The following is a 25,670-nucleotide window of genomic DNA, read 5'->3' as shown; positions in this document are numbered from 1 at the left end:
CTCCATTAGGCTATTCACATTCATTCAAATATTAATCTAAAACTGAATAAATATTAGATTAGAAAATCCATAATGCCTAGCTCAATAACCTATTTGGGTCTTATCTTTATACAAGTCAACTTTGCTTTCCAATTCTTATTAGCATCATCATTTCATCTGCTTAATTAAGTACTCTGTTGACGTAAATGGAAATCTGCCCAATGGGAACTAGAAAAGAAGAGCTTTCATTCAAAGTAATTACCTTTCTGATTCAGGGAAGGGGTGAACCAATAATTTGGCAAAGAATGCCCAGTTCACTTTGCTTTATTCCTCCGTGATGAGAGGTAGTCTATGCCCTTCATCCTTTTTTTTTTTTTTTTTTTTTTTTTTTTTTTTTTTTTTTGGTGGTACGCGGGCCTCTCACTGTTGTGGCCTCTCCTGTTGCAGAGCACAGGCTCCGGATACGCAGGCTCAGTGGCCATGGCTCATGGGCCGAGCCGCTCCGCGGCATGTGGGATCTTCCCGGACCGGGGCACGAACCCATGTCCCCTGCATCGGCAGGTGGACTCTCAACCACTGTGCCAACAGGGAAGCCCCCTTCATCCTTTTAAGGACCAGTAATACTTCAATTAGTCAAAACTATCAGAGAATGGAGTATGCCCCTAAATGTTGCAGTAGTTATCTCAGGATTATGAGATTATGAAATGATTTTTTTTTTTTTCTTTTTCTTTTGTTTGCCTGGTTTTTAGCTTTTTGCTGTATCTATCAGAAAAGTAGAACCAGAGGGTTACCTGGGGAGGCACTGGGGTCACGGAGCCAACCTTTAGCCTGGTTCAGTTTAGAGTCTATGGAGGCCAACGCTCTCTTCATGGCTTCAGTGTCCTTTTGAAGAAAAATACCACAAGTATTTTCTTTGCAAAAACTAAGATACCATGATACAAAGTAAGACAGAGAAGTTACACCATTAACATACAATAGCTACAGTAGTCCTACAACAGCCTTAAAAATATTCTCATCACACCATAACGCTTATTTCTGTCAAAATGCAGCATCTTGCATGCAAATCTTCAGTTAATTCTGTTTCCTAGTCTCCCTATTGCTAAACTGTGAAAACTGGTAAAACTGCTCAAGCCAAAAGATGTTCAATGTCTTCAGTCGGAAAAAGCCCTCTTGTCACATGCCTCATTATCAGCCTTTCCACTAGTCAACAATCATCTACTGCAGCCCTGCCAAAGCTCTCCGGGCTTCAGGGAAGCCTCATTAGCATGTGGCACCACAAACCACAGTTCTTCTACATCTTGTTTTGAAATATACACACACTGCTTGATGTTTCACTATGTTTAATCTGACAAACCTGGAATTACTGGTTGGAAGAAAACTGAAAATTTTAATCTAGCAATTTAGTTTTAATTCCACAAATAAACCACTAAATGTAATACAAGAAAGAAGTGTCTTTCGGGCCTTCCCTGCCACTCCTCATCCTTAGTTCCCTTACCGTCCCTAACCTGGAAGAAGAGGCAGGATAAAATAAGTGGGTCTCAATTTATTGTTTACAATCAGGATTCATAATGACTTGCATAAAACTAGCATAAAATCTCCCAGGATATAGCATGAGAAGTCCAAACAACAGACTAATCACTTTTAAAATATACATATATTTTAATAAAGTTTTTTAAGTAAATAGATATACAGAAAACAATATAACAAATATGCATGTACCCATCCTCACAACTGACAGACTGGCCATCTCTTAAGTCTATTTAACACCTTAAAAGACAGCCTCTCTCCCTTTCGCTTAGGAAACTGGCTCTTACAGAGTCCATCCATCCAAGCACAGAGTTAACCTCTGAAACTCTAGGCAATGCCTTAAATCCCTACCTTTTTTTCAATTTCCAGTCCTGCAAACCGGGGTTCTTCAAGGTGTGGTGCCACCAGTTTTCCACATGGGTGCACTAGGAGCATCCCCACTTCCAATTCAAACAAAACCCAGCAGCAGCACCAAAATGCATTGGGAGCACTCATAATTAGGCTTAAGGTCAGCAGCCTGACCCCAGCTTTTCCAAAGTACTTATTCAAATTACAGGACTCTCAGCTTGGGACTCCCTCTTTCCCCATCTAAACAGATACAGATTTGGCTATCTAAGGCTCTAAATAACAAATTCTCAGCCATGGCAACTGAAAAGAAGTGAACTAAATTACTGAAAAAATGGAAAGAAAATATTTTTATTATCAAGTTATATGAAATTATGATAGCTATCTATCAATAAAAGGCAGTCATAAGAGGATCTATTTCAAAATCCGTCTGTAATTAGTACTGTAAGTAGACAAGTGGCATTTTTTAAGTGCTTTGATTCTCAAATGGTTTAAATATTTGCTCTTCCTTCATCTAGTTCAAATTAATCTGTACAGCAAACCTTGTCTTCAAAAGTCAACTTTAGCTTAATTCCAAATTAGCAAGGCCCAAATCAATATCTTTTTAAAGAGCGTCGCAGGCAACACCCAATCTCAGAGAGTCGGATAGCCTTTAAGGTCTAATACAAGTTATAGGACTTTGTCTAGATACAGATTAAAAAAAAAAAATTCATGATCTCTCACCTAGGAAGTATTGTGCACACTCTGAAGAAGAGAAATTATAGCCATGTAAAAATACTTAATTTAAAATCTATTAATAACCATTTCTCTAATACACATATTTTCAGTGAAAAAAAACAATAGATACTTACATTTCAAAAATCTCAATTCAAGGGGAAACAAAGATCAGAAATTTTTCAGTGTCTATTCTAGCATTAAAGGCTACTAGTTAGGAAACTAATCTTAACTGAGCACTTCCTACATGTTAGGTTCTATCTTAGGCATTTTTTCCCTCATTGCTTCATTGAACTTCAATTTTTAATGTAATTTAATTTTATAAATTAAGGGGCTCAGTCATAGAAACACAGTTTGATCTCAAACCTCATTATTTTCTATTAGATGAAATTCAAGAATTTTTTTCTTTTACCAAAGAGCGTTGCCAAAGATTCCACTAACCTTTTACAGTAGTCAGCAAATCTTTTGCCTTGCCAATTCTGGCTTGGTTAATACTGCCCAGAAAATTAGCTCTATAAATCAAATTCATAATCCTCACTAACCTAAATAACTGCTTTTATTCTCCACTGCCCCAAAATGATTTGAAACACAATAGAAAAACTGGTTTTGCTCTATTCAGTATCCTCAAAAGTCACTGCTTTTTTCTCCCTAATAAAGCGTGGTCACCGTGCTTCAAGGAAAGAATCTGATTCTCAGGATGTGACTAATTTAGTCCTGAGTATGAGATGTGAGAATATCAAGAACTTAACATTAAGAGATGCTCATTTTCTCCTAAAAATAATCAATGGCAAATTTGCAATGAAGCTGCATTTTTACACTGGGAATTTCAATTAGTTACCAAAGTTTTTAATGGCATGAATTTTAGACAATTTTGGAGATTTAAAACAGTCACTGAGAGGGCCACCTTAAATTCTTTCTGGAATACAGCAAATTGTAAAGAATCATTTAAACACAATACCTTTTAATGTCATATCTATTAAAAGCAAAAATGTCTATGGGAACAAATATTTTGGTCTAAGAATCTCCTAAGAATTTCTTTTGAAGGGCAGTGTTTGTTAAGGAATTGACAGAATTCTGACATAAGCAACAAAAGAAGTATACTAACACCGGCTATAATATAAACAAATTCAATGAACAACTAGGACTAAGAAGCAATTTTGAGATATATTTATAAAGGGTAAAAATAATCATAACTCTGGGGTCAACTACACTATGTGCCATAAAGCTTTTTGTTAAACCTTGTCATGTAGGTCTAAGTACTCAGAATACACTCTGGGTATGAAATAGAAGAGAAAAAAACTGTATCCTCATTAAGTACTGTTCTCTGTAAAATCTCAAATTTGGGAACAAGAAAAGTCTCCACCAATCTCTTCTCTGTTTTTGTTGTTGTTGTTGTTCTTGTTTTTAAAGAGTGAATATAAAAAAGACCAGATCTAGTCATGTAGCTTTGGGGACAGCTGTCAGGGACCTGATACCCTCCTGCTCTGGTCCCTTTTACTGTAAAACTCTGATGAGTTCAGGTTTTAAATGAGAAAAACCATAGTGCCTTGGCACACTGTCACATATACCAAAAGTCAGAAGGACAACCTAAAAGACGCCTTTTTACACGCTTTTCCAGGAACCGAAACACTTCTGAAATTTAATATAAAGTCAGACCTAAAGAACACTGAATAATACCAAGAACCACTGAGTTCCTCCCACAGACGATCAAGAGGAACTGCGGTAGGGAAAGTGAGCTTCTGCGTTCCCAGGCTCTTGAAAATTTTAAATTTGGGACTAAGGACCTCCTCTCATTCACTGCCCAAGCTACTCTCCCTTTTCCACTAACACCTCCCACCCCCACCCTTCCCACTCCGGCCCATTCCTGACCACATTTCTACCCTCAAGTCCGTGGTTTTTTGTTTTTTTTTTTTTCGGTATGCGGGCCTCTCACTGTTGTGGCCTCTCCCGTTGTGGAGCGCAGGCTCAGTGGCCATGGCTCACGGGCCCAGCCGCTCCGCGGCATATGGGATCTTCCCGGACCAGGGCATGAACCCGCGTCCCCTGCATCGGCAGGTGGACTCCCAACCACTGCGCCACCAGGGAAGCCCAAGTCCGTGTTTTAAACAAAGATGTTTTTGGAAAGATAAATTGGGCCGTAGAACAAAATCTTATAAACTACATTTAACCTTGGAGAGAAAGTCATCTAGCCCTGAGCCTTCAGGCAAGCTACCCTCCCAGGCATCAGTTCCTCATCTCCAAGAATACCTTCTCAGTGTTTCTGTGCCACCTATGCACACGCAATCAGTTATACCAACTAAAAGATCACTTGGATCAGAAGGGAAATGTCAATTCCTGTAACATGTCGGGCTTTTCTCCTTTGGCTGGGGGGGGAGGATAAAATATTATAAATGCCTAAATTAACTATTTATCTCAAACTCCAAAAGATAAATCCTTTGTTGTATTAGCTGCATACTAGAATACTAAAACTAACTCTGCATAACAGAATACTAAAAGACTCATAAAAAGCTCATATATAACCATATTTTTTTCAAAACTGAAATAAAAATCAACCCTTAAATCCTCCATGGTCTGCAGTAAAGGCAAGTTATTATAGTATCGCATGTTCTAACCAGTATTTCCTTCTTTGGTAGACTAGAGTAATCTGTGCAAGACATCTGAGTCACTCACTACATTTACCCACCACCAACCTAGGCCCACCGTGGGAGGAGACACACCACAGGGACGAATTCTGAATAATACTATCTAATGACTCAAGATGCAGTTACAGGAACACCTACATAGGGTTCAAAAATTCTTAGCAATGAAACGCTTTTTAAATTTTTTTCACTTCCTCTTTATTCTCAGCATGCATCAAGATACAAGTAATATAAATACCAAAAAAAAAGAGATTAAATATAGATTGCTAAATTTACAAAGGGTAAAATTAGAACTGTGTTTAAACCCCAAATTCTTTTGTCTCATAATGTATTCCCAGGAAAAATGCTAAAATAGTTTTTAATAATCATTATGATTGTTGATTTAGGAGGGGAAATTTTTTATTTTCAAAATAAAATGAAGTGTTTAAAGTCAAAGTACTTAGAAATTTGTAAATCTGCCATTTGAATGTAGGTATAAAATGTAAAATAATCACCTATTGCATTGCCTCTTTAAAATCTTAACTTATTCGGCAAGACGCACTTTTACCAAGAATTTTTTCCACTTACTTTCTTCCCCCACTTTTCTAGAGGAACCATCACTTTCCAGGAGAAAACTGCACCAGTGGGGAAGCATGAAACAAGTATGGTAAGACAAAGTTAATTCTTTATTGGTAGGGGTGAGAGGAGGTAAAAGATATCGTATGTATTAAACAGAATGGGAACCCAGGGGTCACAGACAGACACAAGGTCTGATTAATTCACTGCTTACAGTTGAGCAATGAAAGATGAATAATGCTACTAAACTGAAACATAACCAAACCCTAGTTACCAATTTCCATTTTCAGGGTAAAATTTTTTCTAAACATTCTTGCAACTAATAAAAACAATTACTCTTAGAGGGTAAGGGAGGTAGAGTGGATAGGGATGGGGATGAGAGTGAGCTGTGTCACACATATCCTTTTATAGCATTTTTTTCAATATTTATTTGTTTGTTTGTTTATTTGGTTGTGCCAGGTCTTAGTTGTGGCTCGCTGGCTCCTTAGTTGTGGCATGTGAACTCTTAGTTGCAGCATGCATATGGAATCTATTTCCCTGACCAGGGATTGAACCCGGGCCTCCTGCATTGGGAGCACAGAGTCTTAACCACTGTGCCACCAGGGAAGTCCCTTTATAGCATTTTGATATTTAAATCAGGTAAATGTAAAACAAAAGCAAAATGAAGTTAAAAAATAAACATTTCTTGCTCATTCTGATGTCATTATGTATTTAAGCTTCTTTTAGCTGAGCTAATTTTATTTATTTCCTTTCATTCTGATAGTTTTACAGCATCCTAATAGTCTGGTTCCTTCCAGATCAGCATAAAACTGAGAGCACTATTAGACTGTACACAGTGGGGACCAGGTTTATATTTCCCTTGTATATGCCCCCAAATGCCTAATCCTCCTGAAGAACTCAACTGACCACAGTTTTGGTTTTTAAAGAAGCAGCTCTCGGCACTTGCACAAAATAAAGCTCAGTCACACTTAGTTACTAATTGAAGGATGACTTTTCCCCTCCAAAAACAGAGAAACATTAAGGTTGCAAGGCCTGCTTTTCTTTTTTACTATTTCTCATCTGCTAAAAGCAAAGGGAAGAGAATAAGGAAAGAGATTAGATTAGGGGAACATGAGATCATGGAGAACGATGGCTGATTCACAGCTTAGACAGCAGAACATGCAGTGAGCCAGGTACTGAAGTTAGGGAAAACTTTAGGTACACCTGACTTTTTTCCTTTTGATTTTTAATGCTAGGATTATTGTGAAGGACAGGTGCCCCATCTAGACTCTCTAGCCTACCCATTTTCATTTTGGCTTAAAACCTCAATGATGCATCTCCAAAAGTCAAATTCCAGAGCCTGCAAAGAAAACTGGTAGGAGAGGCAAATACAGAGATAGCAACAGCTGGAAGTTTCCTTTCCTAAGAGCAAGGTCCACTGGTAACTTAGGGGTCACCCAGCTACCTGGGGAAATCTGCCCCTCAAATGAAGTCAGTGGGAATGACCAGACCAAAACAGTTCCCAGGAGCCTGCTCAAAGAGAGGAAAGCACCCACCAAATATAGAAAGCCTGACATCCCACAGTAACGTCTTTCCCTTTGCTTTCCCCAAAGAAACAGCTCCACATGAGCCAAACAGTCTGCCCAGCACAGCCCCAAGTCCCGTATTAAGTCAAATTCTGACGCATATTCGAGCACAGTGTTACACACCGGCACACAGAATAAGGCACGGCACACAGCACAAGAAAACCTCACAGACATGCTTTTTCTCTTTTTAAGCAAAAAAGAAACTAGAGGGCAAGAGAAAGCTTACCTTCTAAACGTGAGAAAAAGAATAAAACAAACAAGAGAACAAAAAAAAAGATGCATAAAGAAGTCATAACTGGGAAGTGAAAGTTATCAAATATGCAAAAGCAAAATTAAGTAAAATATCAAAGACGTTACATGATTTTACAATATGGATTTAAAATACAGTCTTAGAACTTGTTCAAGAACTTCATGCCTCTGAAAACAAATCCATAGTTAAGATAAGCTGACTAATTTCTCCTCCACTCTTAGTTTAACTTTCTGGTCAACAAAAGAGAGACTGGTGATTTTAGCCCCAGCTTCGACCTTACCTTATAGGTGTCCTGGAGGACAAACAGAGCCCTACTGGGCACCCAGTGGAAATCATACTACAAGATCCCCTCTGTAGTCGGCCACCAGCCTGCTGGGTGGCCCTGGAGATAGCATTTGGGTCCACACAGTGGGGGAAGCTGGATCCTGGAGACAATGTGCTCCCCCCACTGCCTGCATCTTGGGCTCCTACAAGGGAAGTGTAAACCCAAGTGTCTCTGTTCCCAATCACTAGACAAGGAGAAGCAGACCAGAGCAGCAGCACCTCAAACCACCGCTGCTGGGCTCTAGGAGGAATCCACCAACCCTTCTGGAATTCAAGAGGAAATTCTAGACCAAGGGTAAAGGGACCCCTCAAACTAACTGACAAACGTGAAAACTAATATTTCAGTTAAGCTCTCTTAAGGGAAAACAGAATGATGAAGGGACACACCTAGAAATGTCAAGAGTTTCCTTTGTAGATTTCTCTGGGTCAAAAATTGGTTAAGAAAAGTTTTCCATAAAATTCAGTCATAGGCATATTCTGTATCTTACTTAGTCACCTAGCAACAACCACCCACATGAAAGGCAGGGCTCCCACCCAGGGGAATATTCACCACACCAGAATTCCTCCACCAGCCCAATCCATGAGACGCCAGCTTGAAGGAAAAGCTACACATCTCAGCTTTCAACCAACATTCACCCCGCATACCTATTTGTTTGTTCTACCTCAGAGCAAAGGAAAAGTGCAAAAGCAGGAAGTAACCCATAACCCTTTATTTTACTAAAGTAAAGAAGAAAATTCTTTCATAATATCTAAGTAGTCTTATGCTACACACAATTACAAGAAAAAATGTGAGACAATCACATCCCCAGGAAGGGAAAATTGGGGATTTTGCTTATTTCTCCCCCAATAACACTTACCTTGCTGGCCCAGGCATCTTCGTCCCAAGAAGTGAGTTGTAATACACGAATGATCTCATTAATTTCAGCGCTCATCTTTTCTACAGTAAAATTACGATTTTTCAAAGCTTCTTCAATTCCTTGGTTTTTTGAGTTTTTAGTTGTTACAAAAATCTTCATAGCTGTAAAAATAAACAAAAGATCAGAAACTAAGCCTGGAATTTAGTCTTGCTGTATTACAATATTCACACAAGATGTTCCACACTGTGAACATGTTTTGAGCTTCTAAGGTCTTAAAAAGAATATGAAAACAAACACTGCAAGTCTGCCATTAAAGTTCCAGTATCAGCAACCTTCACTGTTAAGAAAGCTCAAGGTACAAAACATCACCACTTCATGATCAGAAAACTAATTTAACATGCATATACTGAAGATCCACAGTCACAAAATATCCACTATCCTTCTAAATCAATTATCATCCCAGCCCTAACACTGGCCCCATCAAACACAAACCTAATGGGACGAGATAAAAACAGTCAGTAAAACTGTAACCAAAGTATGCTGCTTGACCCAATCCTAGTGGAAGATCCCAAAGTGTTGAGTTTGTCTTATGCCATGATTTCTCTTAACATATAGCAGGGACTATCTAACCCCTAAAAGTGAAGAAGAAGAAAATAATAACGAAACATTAGAGAAGAGAATATCTTCTTATAAACTAACTAAAATTATGAAAACAAAGATTAAGCAACACTTTATTGAGTTACCCAGATTAGATTCCCAACAACCTTTCTGCCATATGGAACAGTTGGTCTCAGAAACATATTTTTGAGAAGATTATAAGGCGCTATTTACAAATTTTTGTTTTCTAGTTCATGTAAGGGCTTTCTGAACTCTTACACTCACATCTCCTATTTTAGCTACTACTTGAAATTACAAAGCAGGAAGGCAGTAGCTGGCGACTACAGTGACATGCCTTATAAAATTCTGAAAATAAAGCTGCCCTCTGACACTTAAACCAACTAACCCACAACTTGACTAAGATAATTTACATAAACCATGAGATGTCTGGTACATATTAGACACTCAATAAGTGCAACTCCCTTTTGCTAGTTGAGAGAGCAGCCACCATGTTTGCATTTCTGGGCTCTGCCCAATGGGAACGTGGTCCTAGTTGGTGTACACCACCTGCTCTTCAACGTAGAGAAGAGTTAAATATCTTCTAGGAAAGGGCTGTGGGTTCACTTCCTTACTCTACAGTGCTCTATAATATCCATTTCAGTTCCTAATTGTTTTTTCTGAGTACAAATAAAGGTGTCAAAATCCATACATCCAAAACTAGAGTTTCTAGAGGAGAAAAGGGCCTGTTAGAACTTCAAGAGAACAGTATGAGGCAACAGGAGAGCAGTTTCAAACAAAGAGCAAGAGAAGGAGAGCATTAGAGAAGATAAATACTGGTTCTTAGCTAATCAGCTGCATTTTTACTCAGGCTGAAAGACATGCAACTAAACAGCAAAAGAAAATAAACACCAGAGTTTAGAACATGTTAACATGTTTTTTTTCTGTAAGAAAAAGTACAGGCAGAAAATACCTGAAATGAGAACTGGCAGCAACTCTTTCACGGTGTTCATCGAGTTCACCAACATCACTCGGTGCTCCTGGTGAGTCAGCTCCTGCTGTCTCTCATCAATCATCTTGGCCATCTTAGTCATTCCTGGGGCACGGAGAATAAATTGTGCAGAGTGAGCAGTGAAACAATCCAGAGTCTGGCTTTCTGAGCCTAAATCCATTATGAATTACTGTGAAAGCCCAAACTGACTGTCCACTTATTTAAACAACAGATACTATCACTGAACTCTAGCATTTATGACAGAATTTTTCAGGACAGTTTAAAAATTAATGCAGAGAAGTCTGGAGCTGCCGAAGAGGCAAGAGACCTTTTCTTCCCTCTTTGCTTCCTGGTGCGCTAGGAAGGGGTTTAAGCGCGCCGCTTAAAGGAGCTCCAGATTAATGCAACTTTATTCTTCTCATTAAAAGCAATTTATTAAATATAAATCCTAAATGTGACATAATTTTCACACATTTGACATAAATACATTCACAAATATTTTTTAAATGTTGCAATTAGTAAATATATATTTGAAAAAAAATTCACAAGTGGGGGGAAAAATATTTTGCCTGGCTACCATACCAGTTTTCATGCCATGTACCTGGCCACTGAGCCTATGTGTATAAGAATCTCATGTGAGCCTAGTACAGGCACACCTCAAAGATACTGCGGATTCAGTTCCAGACCACTGCAATAAAGTGACTATCATAATAAAACGAGTCACAGGCATGTTTTGGTTTCCCAGTGCATATAAAAGTTATGTCTACACTATACTGTAGTCTATTAAGCGTGCAATAGCACTATGTCTAAAAACGCAATGTACATACCTTAATTTAAAAATACTTCATTGCTAAAAAATGCCAACTATCACCTAAGCCTTCAATGAATCATAATCTTTTCAGTAGTAACATCAAAGATCAGTGATCACAGATCACCATAACAATATAATAATGAAAATTTTTTGAAATATTGTGAGAATTACCAAAATGTGAAACAAAGACATGAAGTGAACAAATGTTGTTGGGAAAATGGCACCAATAGACTTGCTTGAGACACGGCTGCCACAAACCTTCAATTTGTAAGAACGCAGTATGTGTGAAGCGCAAGAAAGTGAAGAAAGGTGTGCCTGGGCTAAGAAACTAGCAGCCGAAAAAAATCTTAAGAATTACAATAATGTGTTTTGTTTTCATCTTTAAATTTTTCTGGGGGCTTCCCTGGTGGCGCAGTGGTTGCGCGTCCGCCTGCCGATGGTACTTTCCAATTTATCCAAAATAAGGATATATCACTTTTATAATTAGAAACAAATAAAAATAATTATGGGGGCTTCCCTGGTGCCACAGTGGTTAAGAATCTGCCTGCCAATGCAGGGGACACGGGCTCGATCCCTGGTCTGGGAAGATCCCACATGCCACGGAGCAACTAAGCCCGTGTGCCACAACTACTGGGGCTGCGCTCTGGAGCTCGTGTGCCACAACTACTGAAGCCCGCGCGCCTAGAGCCTGTGCTCCGCAACAAGAGAAACCACTGCAGTGAGAAGCACTGAAGCCCGTGCGCCTAGAGCCTGTGCTCCGCAACAAGAGAAACCACTGCAGTGAGAAGCCCGCCCACCGCAACGAAGAGTAGCCCTGCTCGCCACAACTACAGAAAGCCCACGCACAGCAATGCAGCCAAAAATAAATACAATAAATTTTAATAATAATAATTATTATTATTATTATTATTATGGTGATGACAGCATTTGAAAGCATCTGGTGTTTTGGAGTTAGCATGCTAGCACTTTTTGTTTACTTTGGTTATTATTCAAGGGTACTATTCGATTCTCTAACACTTTGGTTTTCAAACTGCTCTTAGAATTTCTTAAGCAGGTTCACAGATCGTCAAGGGGCACTGAAAGGGAGATGGAAAGGGTGGGGCTGCCTTTGCTTCATCCAGAGTAGCTCCATTTCTGTCTTTTATATGCTGGGATTCTGCAAAGATTTTTTTTTCATTATTTCATTAGATTTTTTTATTGACGTATAGCTGATTTACAATATTAGTTTTAGGTATACAGCACAGTGATTCAGTATTTGACAGATTATACTCCATTAAAAGTTATTACAAGGTAATGGCTGTAATTCCCTGCTATACAATATATCCTTGTTGCTTGTCTATTTTATTTTATTTTTTAATTGGAGTATAGTTGCTTTACACTGCTGTGTCAGTTTCTGCTGTACAGCAAAGTGAATCAGCCATACATATACATATATCCCCTTTTTTGGATTTTCTTCCCATTTAGGTCACCAGAGAGCACCGAGTTCCCTGTGCTATACAGTAGGTTCTCATTAGCTATCTATTTTATACATAGTAGTATATATATGTCAATCCCAATCTCCCAATTCATCTGCATAAGATTTCATTTGAAGAAATAAAATTTCTTCACAGTGCTAGGAGAAAGTTTAAAGGGTACTGCTCTAAAGCCATTTCCCAGCGATTTTCAATGACAGCTCAGAGAAATTCTTAACTGCCATAAGTTTACAGGATGACTGCACTGAAACCTCAAGAAAATACATTTTATGTAAGACAAAAGAATTTTATAAGATAATATGTGATTCTTAATACTAACAAATTAAACATCTGATATGTCTAGTCATTGGTCTCATTCATACTTTAAGGAGCCTCAAGTTCATGTTATATGTCTATAACACCAAAAGCTGATTATCTGTTCATGTATTTTGAATACTGAATTCTCAGATGACTACACAATCAGAGATTTAGCCACAGAAGTTCTTCTCTCCTTCTAGGTCTGATTATATTATGCAGCCTTGGGCAAGGGCATGAATCCATAAAAGTAGGCAGGCTAATTAGCAAGCTAAGAGGTCACAGAGAGCTACAGGCCAGCTGGTAGACAGTGAAGGAATGCTGTATAATGTGGAATGAAGAGGTCAGGATTCAGGGTGGCCTTAAGCACTGCAGTAATAGAAAAGTATTTCCTACATTCTCCAGCAACATTTGCAATGTCTAGTTTAGTTCATTAGACAGGGCCAGGATCTGTAGAAAGCAGATTCAGCTTTCAGAGACAATGATATCTCTTCAGTAGAAGCACAGAGTCAGCTCCATCAACAGAGTAGAGACAACTAAAAGTTCAATGCATCATTACCTATCTTCCACAAAAAAGGTAGGGAGGGGTACCCCTTTCCTCTTGATCAAACATGGACAATCCATAAAAAATTCTGTTATAAAAGTAGGATATGACTAACCTGGTCCAAGATTCTTTGTGTAAGTGACCAAATCTTCCATAGTTTCCACCACCTCTGCCACTGTAAGATATTCCAAAATTCCTTTGCAAACTCTAATAATTTTACGAACCTGAAAATATATTTCATAGTATTCAGTCAATTGAGTCAACAATAAGTAGAAAACACAATAATTCAGATGTGTAGCTAGTCAACATTTTGTCATCCTAAACAATCCTCAATCCTCCATTATTATCTTTTAAGGCTGGGCTTTTTGTCTGGAAGAAGTCTGCATGGGCCTCAGGTTGTCTACCTCAGCCTCGTCGAAGGTGAGGAGCAGGTCTGATGTGCCGGAGAGGATGCCCCTTGATCCATCAATTAGATAATCTCGAGCAGGCACTGAGTAAGGGTCTGACTGAAGCATCTGGGCTGCCTGGACAAGCTTGGTGCAAGCATTCTCCACCCTGTGGGGAGGAACATGGAGTTAACTCACTGGCAGAACCAAGCAGAAGAATATCACATGCAAATGCAAAGAATGTAAATGGATATAAATTCACATTTTTTTCCTATATGGAAAATAGCCAAGACCAATTTATAAGACAACCTAAGATTCCAGCTTTTAAAATTTACAATTAAGGGCAGCACATTCTTTCATTCCCTGCACTAAGCCCTTGTTCTTCATTATTTCCTGGCAACAAAAAATAATGAGAAAAAGTTTTGGACCTTTTACTTTAGGTTGCTATATCTCTGTAACTCCTTTGTTTCCTTCCTGTTCACCCTACATACACTGCCATTAAAAGACACTTACACAAAGAACTGATATCCCTGACAACAGTTTCAGATTCAACATCGGAAATAAAATACCAAAGCACTGTGTTAAGTGAAATTTAATAATCAGACAAACCAAAGAAATAGGAGGAAACACAAAGCAAAAGTATGAGGTAATGCATAAATTTTTCTTTCATCTAGCCAAATGGATTTGTTTGACAAACTGGACAGTTTGAAAACAACCCTATAAAACTATGCTGTTAATTAAAATGTCACTGGCATTAATAACTGAATCAGTTAGTAATAGTTTAATATAATATAGTTTAATAACACAGATGACCTGATCAGCCAAAGGTGTCTTTTTTGGGGAGGGTGGGGCACGGCGGGTCATTTAAAAAAGGAACCCGAAATGCATAAAGCAAGTATTCTCCTTGACCCTCTTGTACTACTGAAATGTATTCATTCATTCAATTATTCTTCTATACAGAGTTGAAAAAGACCTAACAGATCATTTCCTCATATTCAGTAAATCCATTATGTTATCACTGAGTAACTTACATGCAACAAATTAAGTTAAAATATTTAGCCAAAATTACACATTCTTATTTGAAAACACAGAAAATGTCCCATGCAAATAAAAACCCACTTCACAGCGAGTTATATCAAATGAAATAATATAAAAACTCAACAAGTATAACACAGTCTTGCACTGTTAAAAAATAGAATTAAACCAACATATCAATTTCAACTACATAAAAAGCAGTGGGCTATGGACACTATAGGTATGTATACAAAGATGCAAAAAACACTATTCTAACTCTCAAGAAGCATACTTCGGTAATTCACAAACTTCAGAGCCATAAGGCAGCACATAATAAATATCAGCAAAGAGCAAGACCTCACTGGCGTGGCTTTTGATCAGTCTTAGATGACTGGTTATTTTCTGTTCCTTTTAAATTTTTAAATTAAAATTAAATTTTAATTTGAAATTACATAATATATATATATCCCATACATATGACAAAAGCATATATACATATATAAAACCCTAAGGCATACAGTGAAAATTTTTCTTCCCTCCACTATCTCCTAGGCATTCAAATTCCATCTACTTGCAGCCAATGTTATGTGTTTCCTCTGTATTCTTCAAAATAAAGACACTTTATGCACAAAGAAACAAAAACATAGGCTTCCACCTTTTTTACATGAATAGGATCATACCATGCATACTCTCTGCATTTTGATTTTTTCACTTAATTTAACTTGGAGATGTTCTAGTAGAAGTACCCAAAGAGCCTCCTCATTGTTTTATACAGCTACATAACTAGTCCCTAATTGATTAGCCTGCTGCAATGAATCACCTTGAATAAACATTTTTTTTGGCCGTGCTGCATAGCTTGTGGGATCTTAGTTTCCCGATCAGGGATTGAACCCGGGCCCCGGCAGTGAAAGCCCCAAGTCCTAACCACTGGACCACCAGGGAATTCCCAATAAATATCATTTTTAAATGTGTACGTCTGTAGGATACTATCTAGAAATGGAACTGCTGAGTCATAGGTATGGACATTAATAATTTTGACAAACGTTGCCATATTGCCATCCACAGAAGTTATCAATTTACACTCCCACCACAGTGGATGACAGTACCTGTTTCCTCACAGATTCAACAACTCAATGTATAATCAGACTTATGTATCTTTACCAATATGATAGACCAAAACTGATTTCAATATAGTTTGAGTATATAATATACAATTAGTAATTTTAAAGGGTATAATTTTCTGTGTGCTTGAAAAGAATGAGTTTGCTCTAATTTTTAGGTGAAATCTTTCACATATTCCATCAGCTCAAGCTTGTTAATTGTGCTGTTCAAATCTTCTATATCTTTGCTGATTTTTTTGGTCTGTTTTATCTATCAATTACTGAGTGATAAAATCTCGCACCATAACAACAGATTTGTCCATATCCCCTTGCAGCTCTGTTTTTGTTTTATATATATTGAGGCTAACTTATTAGGTACATATAAATTTACAATTATTATATCTTTCTTGTAATCTGAACCTATTTATCATTATGTGACACCTCTCTATATCTCCAATAATGTTTGTTGCTGATATTAATATTGTAAACCAGCTTTCTTTAACTATTTTGACTGGTATATAACTTTCTAACTCTCAGTATCCTTATATTTTAGATGTGTCTTTATAACTACATATATACATATAAGTACACAGTTTTAATCCAGGTTAGCAACTTTTAACTTAATAACTTAGCTCATTTAAATTTATTATTATTGGGCTTCCCTGGTGGCGCAGCGGTTGAGAGTCCATCTGCCGATGCAGGGGACGCGGGTTCGTGCGCCGGTCCGGGAAGATCCCACATGCCGCGGAGCGGCTGGGCCTGTGAAACATGGCCGCTGAGCCTGCGCGTCCGGAGCCTGTGCTCCGCAGCGGGAGAGGCCACAACGGTGAGAGGCCCGCGTACCGCAAAAAAAAAAAAAAAAAAAAAAAAAAAAAAAATTTATTATTATTGATATATTTGGGGGGGCGGATTGAGAGTCTTTTTCTATATTTTTCTTATTCCCTTTACTAATTTATAGGTCATATACTTTATTTTTATCACTTTTGTGGTTCATTAAATAGTTTAGCATGCATACTTGGCATGGTAACAATCTAAAATGAGTCAATAAGGACTTCGCTGGTGGCACAGGGGATAAGAATCCGCCTGCCAATGCAGGGGACACAGTTTGAGCCCTGGTCCGGGAAGATCCCACATGCCATGGAGCAACTAAGCCCATGCACCATGACTACTGAGCCTATGCTCTAGAGTTGGCGTGCCACAACTACTGAATCCCACGCACCTAGAGTCTGTGCTCCACAACAAGAGAAGCCACCACAATGAGAAGCCCACACACCGCAACGAAGAGTAGCATCTTCTCGCCGCAACTAGAGGAAGCCCATGCACAGCAACGAAAACCCAACGCAGCCAAAAATAAATTAATTAATTTTAAAAATAAATAAATAAAATAAGTCAATAATTTTACTTCCTCCCCAAACAACAGAATGATCTTAACATACTTAATTCCCAATCATCCCTTTCCTGACCTTTATGCTATTGTTTTCAAGTTTTGTTTCATATTTATGTTATTGTTTTCACATACAAAATGCTGCATCTTTTATTTTCAACTTTTAAATCTTGTTAGGCATTACATTATTGTATAAGTCAAAGTTTGTTTATATTTACCAACAAACTGTCCCATATGTTGGCTAATCATTCCCTCTTGTATCTCAGGCCTTATACCTGGAATCATCTGACTATTGTCTGAAGGACATTCTTTAGCATTTCCTCTAGTAAGAGTCTGCTGGTGACAAAATGTATCCATTTTGGTTTGTTTGAAAATGCCTACTTTGTCCTCATCCTTCAAAGACTACTTCAGTAGTACAGAATTCTGGTTGACAATAGTTTTATCAGCACATTGAAGGTATTACCTCACTATAATTTGACAACAGAACCAGAAAGAGATGTAACAGAAGCAGAGGTTGGAGTGATGCGGGCTATAAGCCAAGGAGTTCGGACAGCTTCTAGTGGCTGGAAAAGGCAAATAAATGGATCCATTCCTAGAATCTCCAGAAGGAACACAACTCTGCTAACTCATTCTGGGCTTCAGACCTCCAGAATTGTAAGATAAAACATTTGTATTGTGTTTGTTACAACAGTAATATGACATTGGCATCCAATTGAAATTTACCAGGCATACAAAAAGACATGAAAATACCACCCATAACAAAGAGGAAAAAACAATCATTCAAAACGAACCCAGAAATGACACAGAGGACAGAATTAGTAGACAAGAACATTAAAATAGTTACTATAACTGTATTCTATATGTTCAAAAGCTAAAGGAAAGACTGAATAGATAAATGAAAGATATAAAAAACATTGAAGGGCTTCCCTGGTGGCGCAGTGGTTGCGCGTCCGCCTGCCGATGCAGGGGAACCGGGTTCGTGCCCCGGTCCGGGAAGATCCCACATGCCGCGGAGCGGCTGGGCCCGTGAGCCATGGCCACTGAGCCTGCGCGTCCGGAGCCTGTGCTCCGCAACGGGAGATGCCGCAACAGAGAGAGGCCCGCATACAAAAAAAAAAAAAAAAAAAAAAAAAAATTGAAATAGAACAACTAGAGATACAAAAATACACTGGATAGATTACTAGCAGATAAGATTGCATGAAGAAGATTACTGAAACTGAAGTGCTAGCAATGAAAATTATCTAAAATGGGAGAAAACAAAACTTAAAAGAAAATGAACAGAGTATCAGTGAGCTGTGGCACAGCTCCCAGCAGCCTAATATGTGTGCAATTGAAGTCCCCAAAGGACAGAAAAGGGGACAGAAAAAAATATTTGAAGAAATAATGGCCACAATTTTTATAAACGTAATGAAAACTATAAAGCACCAAGTCCGAAAAGCTCAATAAAACCCAAGCACAAAAAATATCAAGGGAATTACAACCAGGTACACCATAATGAAGTTGCTTAAAACCAATAATGAAGAGAAAATATTAAAAGCAGCCAGAGAAAAATGAGACACTTTATATTACAGAGGAACAAAGATAAGAGTAACAACAGACTTCTCACTGGAAACAATGCAACCCAGAGAACAGTAGAGCAAAGTACTGAAGAACTTTGAGTAGACCCAAAGAAAATATTTCAAAAACCAGGGCAAAATAAAGACTTTTTCAGCTATGTAAAGGTTAAAAGAATTCATCACCCAGCAGATCTGAACTATAAGAAAGGTTAAAGGAAGTCCTTCAGGAAGAAAGAAAATTATACCAGATAGAAGTTTGGATTTACAGAAACAAATGAAGAGCACAAAATGGTAAATATGTGCATCAAGATAGAAACACATTTTTTCTTATTATTTAAATCTTTAAAAGATAATTGACTGACAAAAGCAAGAACTTTTTTAAAACACAAAGTTAAAAAAAAGTAAATCTGATTCAGCTGACTAGTTAGACAATGAGAACTGGTTTTGCCAATGACTGTGGCAGATGTTTTCCACAAATTAAATGAGCTAAATTTACAGGGAAACATATTTAAGATGTGTATATAACACACAACAGGGCAGAAAACACATGCTTTGCAACTAAACTTATGATTTAAAAATATTTAAATGAAAACTTTAAAATATTCAAGGTATTCAAAAATATTCAAGTGTTTCGAAAGTCTTTTAGGGATGTCAGCCACTTATTGAAGACCACTAGTTTGAAGAGCACTGGCCTCCTGCTTCAAGGTATTTTTTTACAGCCATTCCCTCTAGCTGAAACCTCTCTCTCTCTCTCTTTCTCTCTCTCTCTCTCTCTCTCTCTCCCTTCTTTTGCTTGACTAACCCCTACTTATTCTTTTAGGTGCCATTTTTAAATGACTTTTCCTTCATGAAACCATCCTAAATCTATAAGTACCTTTCTGATGTGCTCCCATGAGACATAAACCCTCCCAGTTTTGTTTTCGCTATCTCCCACAAGAGTGTAAGTTCAACAAGGTCAAGGACCCTGTACATCCTATATTCACAGAGTAGAATCCCTGACACATAATAAATGCTCAATAAACATTTATTGAATGAATGAATGGATTTTCACCAAGTACAGGAGATCATGAAACCATCTGGCCATAGAAATCATTAACTTTAAAAGGTCACAGGGCTTCCCGGTGGCGCAGCGGTTGCGCGTCCGCCTGCCGATGCAGGGGAACCAGGTTCGCGCCCCGGTCTGGGAGGATCCCACGTGCCGCAGAGCGGCTGGGCCCGTGAGCCATGGCCGCTGAGCCTGCGCGTCCGGAGCCTGTGCTCCACAACGGGAGAGGCCACAACAGAGGGAGGTCCGCATACCACAAAAAAAAAAAAAAAAAAAAGGTCACAAACTTAATTTTATTTCCAGGTAACATGAACCTTGATGAAATTATAGCAAACAAACATAAGCACCACAGAATGCAACTATCACACTACACCTATTTGAAAGGATACAGTTACTGCACAAGTGTTTCAAATTTGGAAAAAGCAAAAAATAAATGAAAGGAATAACCATCATGGAGAAAGGAAACAAGTAAAAAAAAAAAAGACGAAATGGAAAAGCTTTACAGGAATCAATTTTATTCTCCACTAATGGTTCCCTTGTGTGGTAAAATGATACGGCCAAAACAGACACTACACCCTTTCCTTTTACCTACAATGAGACATCTGATCTGTACATTAAAACTTAATGGCATTCATAAAGCCAAACAAATCCCACTATGACTAACCAGTAGGCAGAAACAGGAAAGAGTCTGTCTTGTCTGTGGAAAATGACATTTTATTTAAACATTCAAGCTGCCTGGCTTCTTAAAGTGATCTTCTACTTTTTAATACAAATCTGAATTTTTAAAAAGCATTTTAGAGAATGACAGTAGGGATAAGGTCCATTTCCTAAATAATTATAAATCTTGACTATATACTAATAATATTGATTTAGCTACTTTAAACCAATCAACTAGCACATTTTAAGGCTTCTCTCTGCCTCTGAGTCTTCAACCTAAATTAGTAGGTAGCTCTTATGCTTTAGATCAATGGACCAATGACAGCCTCACAGGACCCACTCATAACCCTCTAATCCATTCTTCACAGAATTACTACATGATATAAGCCCATACAATTTAAGAGATGGAAAGGTTCCAAACTACTCAGTTCCATGTGATTTCAATTATCACTAATCAAGACGCTTTAACTTATGCTGAATTTTTTATTTAAGAAAAATAAAAGGAAAACAGATCTAGAGATTATAAAGATTCACTGCCACAAGACATTTTTAAAGGTTCTTCTAGATTGCATCCAGAAGTGAGAATCTTAAATTCCTTTAGTTTAATTCTTTCATATATTTGTTCATTTAACATACTGAGGACCTACTACATGCTACACAAATCCTAGAACTAGATTTGCAGTGGGGGGTGGGGGGAGCACACTGCACGGCTTGCAGGATCTTAGTTCCCCGACCAGGGATTGAACCCAGGCCCACAGCAGTGAAAGTGCCGAGTCCTACCCACTGGACCACCAGGGAACTCCCTAGACTTTTTTTAAGTCCCTACTTTTAAGGGGTTACCACCTTGGTAGGACAACACATACATATAAACAAATACAAATTAGTATTTAAAAGTATGCCCAGCACATGCTGAGGGGACACAAAAGTGGAAGTAGTCATTTTTACCGAAGAGATTAGGACAGTTGTGATAGAGAAGGTGAAGACAACACTGCTTCTGCCCTCAGAAGTTCAGCACTACTTATAATGATGATTCTCCTCACAGCATCTCTGAGTTGTTTTTCCAATGGAATAACATTCTCTCCGCTCCCCCCACCTCTCTCTCCCTCTCTCTCTCCCTCTCTCTCTCTCTCTCTCTCTCTCTCACACACACACACACACACACACACACACACGCATGCACGCACACAGTCGAGAGTTCTTTCTGTGAACAATAACATGCATTTGCAATAGACCTGGTTTGACTAGGGAGGGCAGTTCACTATCACAAAGGACAGGTAACTTCCTCACCTTGAAACCAAACAATCTCAATTGGCTTCTGTCAAAATCAGTTATCATATCCCAGTTCACTGATTTAGATGAGGAAGGGAGAGAGACAGCTTTGGACAAAATAATACAGGCCGACCTTGGAGATATTGAGGGTTTGGTTCCAGCCCACAGAAATAAAGCAAATATCACAATAAAGTGAGACACACAAATGTTTTGTGTGCATATAAACACGTATAAAAGTTATGTCTACACTCCACTGTAGTCTATAAATGTTATGCATATAAAAGTTATGTTTACACTCTACTATAAATATATAAAAGTTATGTTTATACTCCACTGTAGTCCATTAAACATGCAATGGCATTATGCCTAAGAAAAACAATGTATATACCTTAATTTTAAAATACTTTATTGCTAAAAAAGGCTAACCATCATCTGACAGTGTAGGGTTCCTATAAACCTTCAATTTGTGAAAAATGCAGTATCTGCAAAGCACAATAAAGTTAAGTGCAATGAAACAAGGTATGCCTCCTTAAAGGAGAGAGTCTGATGGGCCTATTTAGACATATACTGCTGCATAACTTTAAATCAAAAAGCTCTCTAAAACATTCAACAAGTTAAACTTTCACCCCACCCCCAAAAAACATGTTGGGGGGGGGTGGAAACTACCCCATACCAAATTCACTGTTTTAATAAAACCTGACCTTAGACAAGTATAGCCGTTTAGCTTATAAACACTATCACAAAAAATGCATTCTGCTTACTAAAGACTACAGTGCTATGGAGCAGAACACCTGAAAATCTGACATCATGGAAGTCAGATTACCCTGGAGCACATCCAAGGAAGCAGGTGTTTACATCTTGGGACCTGTCCTTTCAAGAGAGCTGGTCAGACCACAAGCATATCCAATTACAAAAAGCACAGACAACACTTGGTAGATAGGAAGGAAACAGGTGGGAGGAAGAAAGAACACAGTCAGCTGGTGGGTGAGGCTTTCCGCCACTAAGGCCATGGCACCCAGCATGTCCATTTCCAACCAGGCTGGCCCTGGCATAATTATCTGGCAGGCAAAATCGACTGGCCGGACTATCCCTGCTGTCTTCTTAACCCATGTTGAGACTCTCCTTCCCTTCCTATCTGGGCAGGGTCTCTGAAAGATCAAGAAAGGCCCAGATTACTTCCAAGTTTGAAGCCCATCATATTTTAAAATGAAGAAATGCCAAAACAGGGTCATAAACATGGTGGTATATTTAAGTCTTTACACTGAATAATTTTAATTGCATGATAAACATCTTCTTTTAAGAATCCCTCTCTTCCTCTATGACTACATATATCATTTGAAGAAAATATTGAAGTCCAGGACCTTCATAAATATAAGGCCTGGGTGAGAGGCCAGGGGTTGGGGGTAAGGGGCAGGCCCTCAAATACTCTGCTTTCCCACATTTAGAACCTAACCGCAGATCAGTAAAAATGACTGCTGATGACTCAAAGATTCTCCCTTTGCTATGTATTCAAGCATTTAAACTGTCAACCTGAAGAATGAGCTTTAATGAAATTCCAGGTATTAGCAACTGATAATGCAGTCTTTCTAGTATCCCTCAAATAGGAAGTATGGCCTCTATAATCAACTCATTCCATCCTCGTATCTTTTTGTGCATATACATATGATTTGAAAACTGATAATAATATATGTAAAGATTTCAAAAGACCCAGGGAGATGTGTGAAAAAAAAGTATTCTTTTATATACTAGCCATTTGGCACTAATTTTACTTTAAAATAGCAAAAAGCAGAGTCATTCTGTGGCTTCCCAGTACCAGCCAATACGCTTTGCTCCTGGCACTGCCATTTTGAGAAAGGTCAAGGAGTCTTGGCCATTAGTCATTCAGAAACCTGAGTGAAGGCTACAGCAGTTACAGTTTTTAGGAGGGAGTTAGGAACACTGAGTACAATGACAAACTTTAATCTAGTTCAAGTAGCAAGTGCCCAGCACCAACTCACCCCTGTGTATACTGCGTGGTAACACTAAAACATGCTGTTCCAACCCTGTGCTCCTAGATTTAAAGATCCTACAGGCCTCATCCACAAATTATTCCTTTCCCTGACCTAACTCAGTGACAGTACCGGACACTGCATGTGTACACCCAAAATTAAAAACCACAATGAGTCATACTGAAAACATTCAAAACCCTTTAACAGCAACACCACACTCTTTTTGCTAGAACACGTACATTGAGATAACAAAGCTAAAACACACATAAACATCAAAGGCTCACTAAATTCTTTTATTTCAGATGAGATTAGGAGGGTATGTAGCCAGTTTCAACTTCCCTTCAAACAAAACAGGATTCTGCCAGAGCCCAGAGATAACTGAAAGGGAAGCAGCATGTTGGGGATGGGAAGGTTCGAAGTGTCACTGCTGCCCAAGCTACATCCTCCTCAAGTCTTGCTGGCAGCTTATTTGAAAGGCAGAGTATGAGTCACAACCTTTGAATCCTTTAAAGCCTGAATGACTAGTCCTAGTCTTTCTCCCCACCTTCTTTCACCCCTTGTTCAAATCTAGCATCTGTGAAGGGAGAAGAGATTCTGATCCTGCAAGGTTCAATCAAGAACTCTGCTACCTACAGGTCTGTCAGCTCCTCTGGTCCTTCCTCCAACTCATGCTGCGGTTACAGCAGAAACAAACATATAAGCAAGTGTGTCTTACAGATACTAGTAGTTTTCAAATGTATGTTGATGCTGTCGTGATGAATAAAATAAAAATCTATTTTAAAACATGACAAATTCATTGTGACTTTTATTCTTATACATTCTTAATCAACTAATAATAAAGAGTCTCACCATTATTATTTGAAGGTCCTTATGCTGAAAAAAGTTGACAATCACTGTTCTACAGCAGAATGTAATGAATGAGCTAGAGGTGTAAATACCTAAACACAAAGTGAAGTGGAATAGACACACAATAAGAGAATATTTTTACTTATGAAGAAAACTGACAAAAACTAGGATGTGGTTTAAAAAAAAAAGAACAAAATCTGGAGATTCAACAGTAGGCTAAACATCAGTCAGCAATCATCCTAAAAAAAGATAATAACAAAATAATTAACAGAATTTAGGATCCAAGAGAATCATAAGCTTGTAACCACTTATAATACTGCTTTGAAATATATAAAGTTAAAACTGACAATTATGAGGAAAATTGACAAATCTACGATTATTATAGATTTCAACAGACCTCAATCATAAACAGTTTATGATTTATAGTAAGACTATAAAAGTCTGATCAATAATACTTATATGTTGACCTAATTGATAAAAAGAGAACCCTATACCCAAGCAGAAGAGAATACACTTTCTTTTTATGCACACACAGTACACTTACCAACACTGACCACTTATTATGTCACAGATTGATCACATACCAACCAAGACTTCTGGGCACAAAGCAATTAAATTAGAAATATAACAATTAAAAGATATAAGCATACCTCGTTTTATTGCACTTCACTTCATTGCACTTAGCAGATACTGTGTTTTTTACAAATTAGAAAGTTTGTGGCCCCTGTGTTGAGCAAGACTACAGGCATCGTTTTCCCAACATCATTTGCTCACTTCATGTCTCTGCGTCATATTTTGGTAATTCTCACAATATTTCAAAATTTTTCATTGTTATGATATTTGTCATGGTGATCTGTGATGTTATTACTGTAATTGTTTTGGCATTTTTTAGCAATTATATATTTTATTTTTTTTTTTTTTTCTTTTCTTTTGCGGTACGCGGGCCTCTCACTGTTGTGGCCTC

General features: G+C 38.1%; 1 protein-coding gene across 4 annotated transcripts in view; it reads right to left on the bottom strand.

The window, feature by feature from the left end:
• The window catches only part of VCL (vinculin), a 109,745-nt gene that overhangs the window by 39,291 nt on the left and 44,784 nt on the right, over positions 1–25,670 (bottom strand). For 2 of the 4 annotated variants that reach the window (XM_028480844.2, XM_028480845.2), the window contains exons 3-7: positions 13,866–14,016; positions 13,577–13,685; positions 10,323–10,445; positions 8,756–8,916; positions 771–864 (exon numbers count right to left, since the gene is read on the bottom strand). In XM_028480844.2, coding sequence (XP_028336645.1) covers positions 771–864; positions 8,756–8,916; positions 10,323–10,445; positions 13,577–13,685; positions 13,866–14,016 — 638 coding nt within the window. The remainder of the gene's footprint in view (positions 1–770; positions 865–8,755; positions 8,917–10,322; positions 10,446–13,576; positions 13,686–13,865; positions 14,017–25,670) is intronic. The other 2 variants (XM_024132160.3, XM_024132161.3) reach the window with 1 other exon arrangement.

This window comes from Physeter macrocephalus, chromosome 20 (genome assembly GCF_002837175.3).
Source record: "Physeter macrocephalus isolate SW-GA chromosome 20, ASM283717v5, whole genome shotgun sequence".
Lineage (NCBI taxonomy): Eukaryota > Metazoa > Chordata > Mammalia > Artiodactyla > Physeteridae > Physeter > Physeter macrocephalus.
This window is presented reverse-complemented; position numbering and strand designations above follow the sequence as displayed.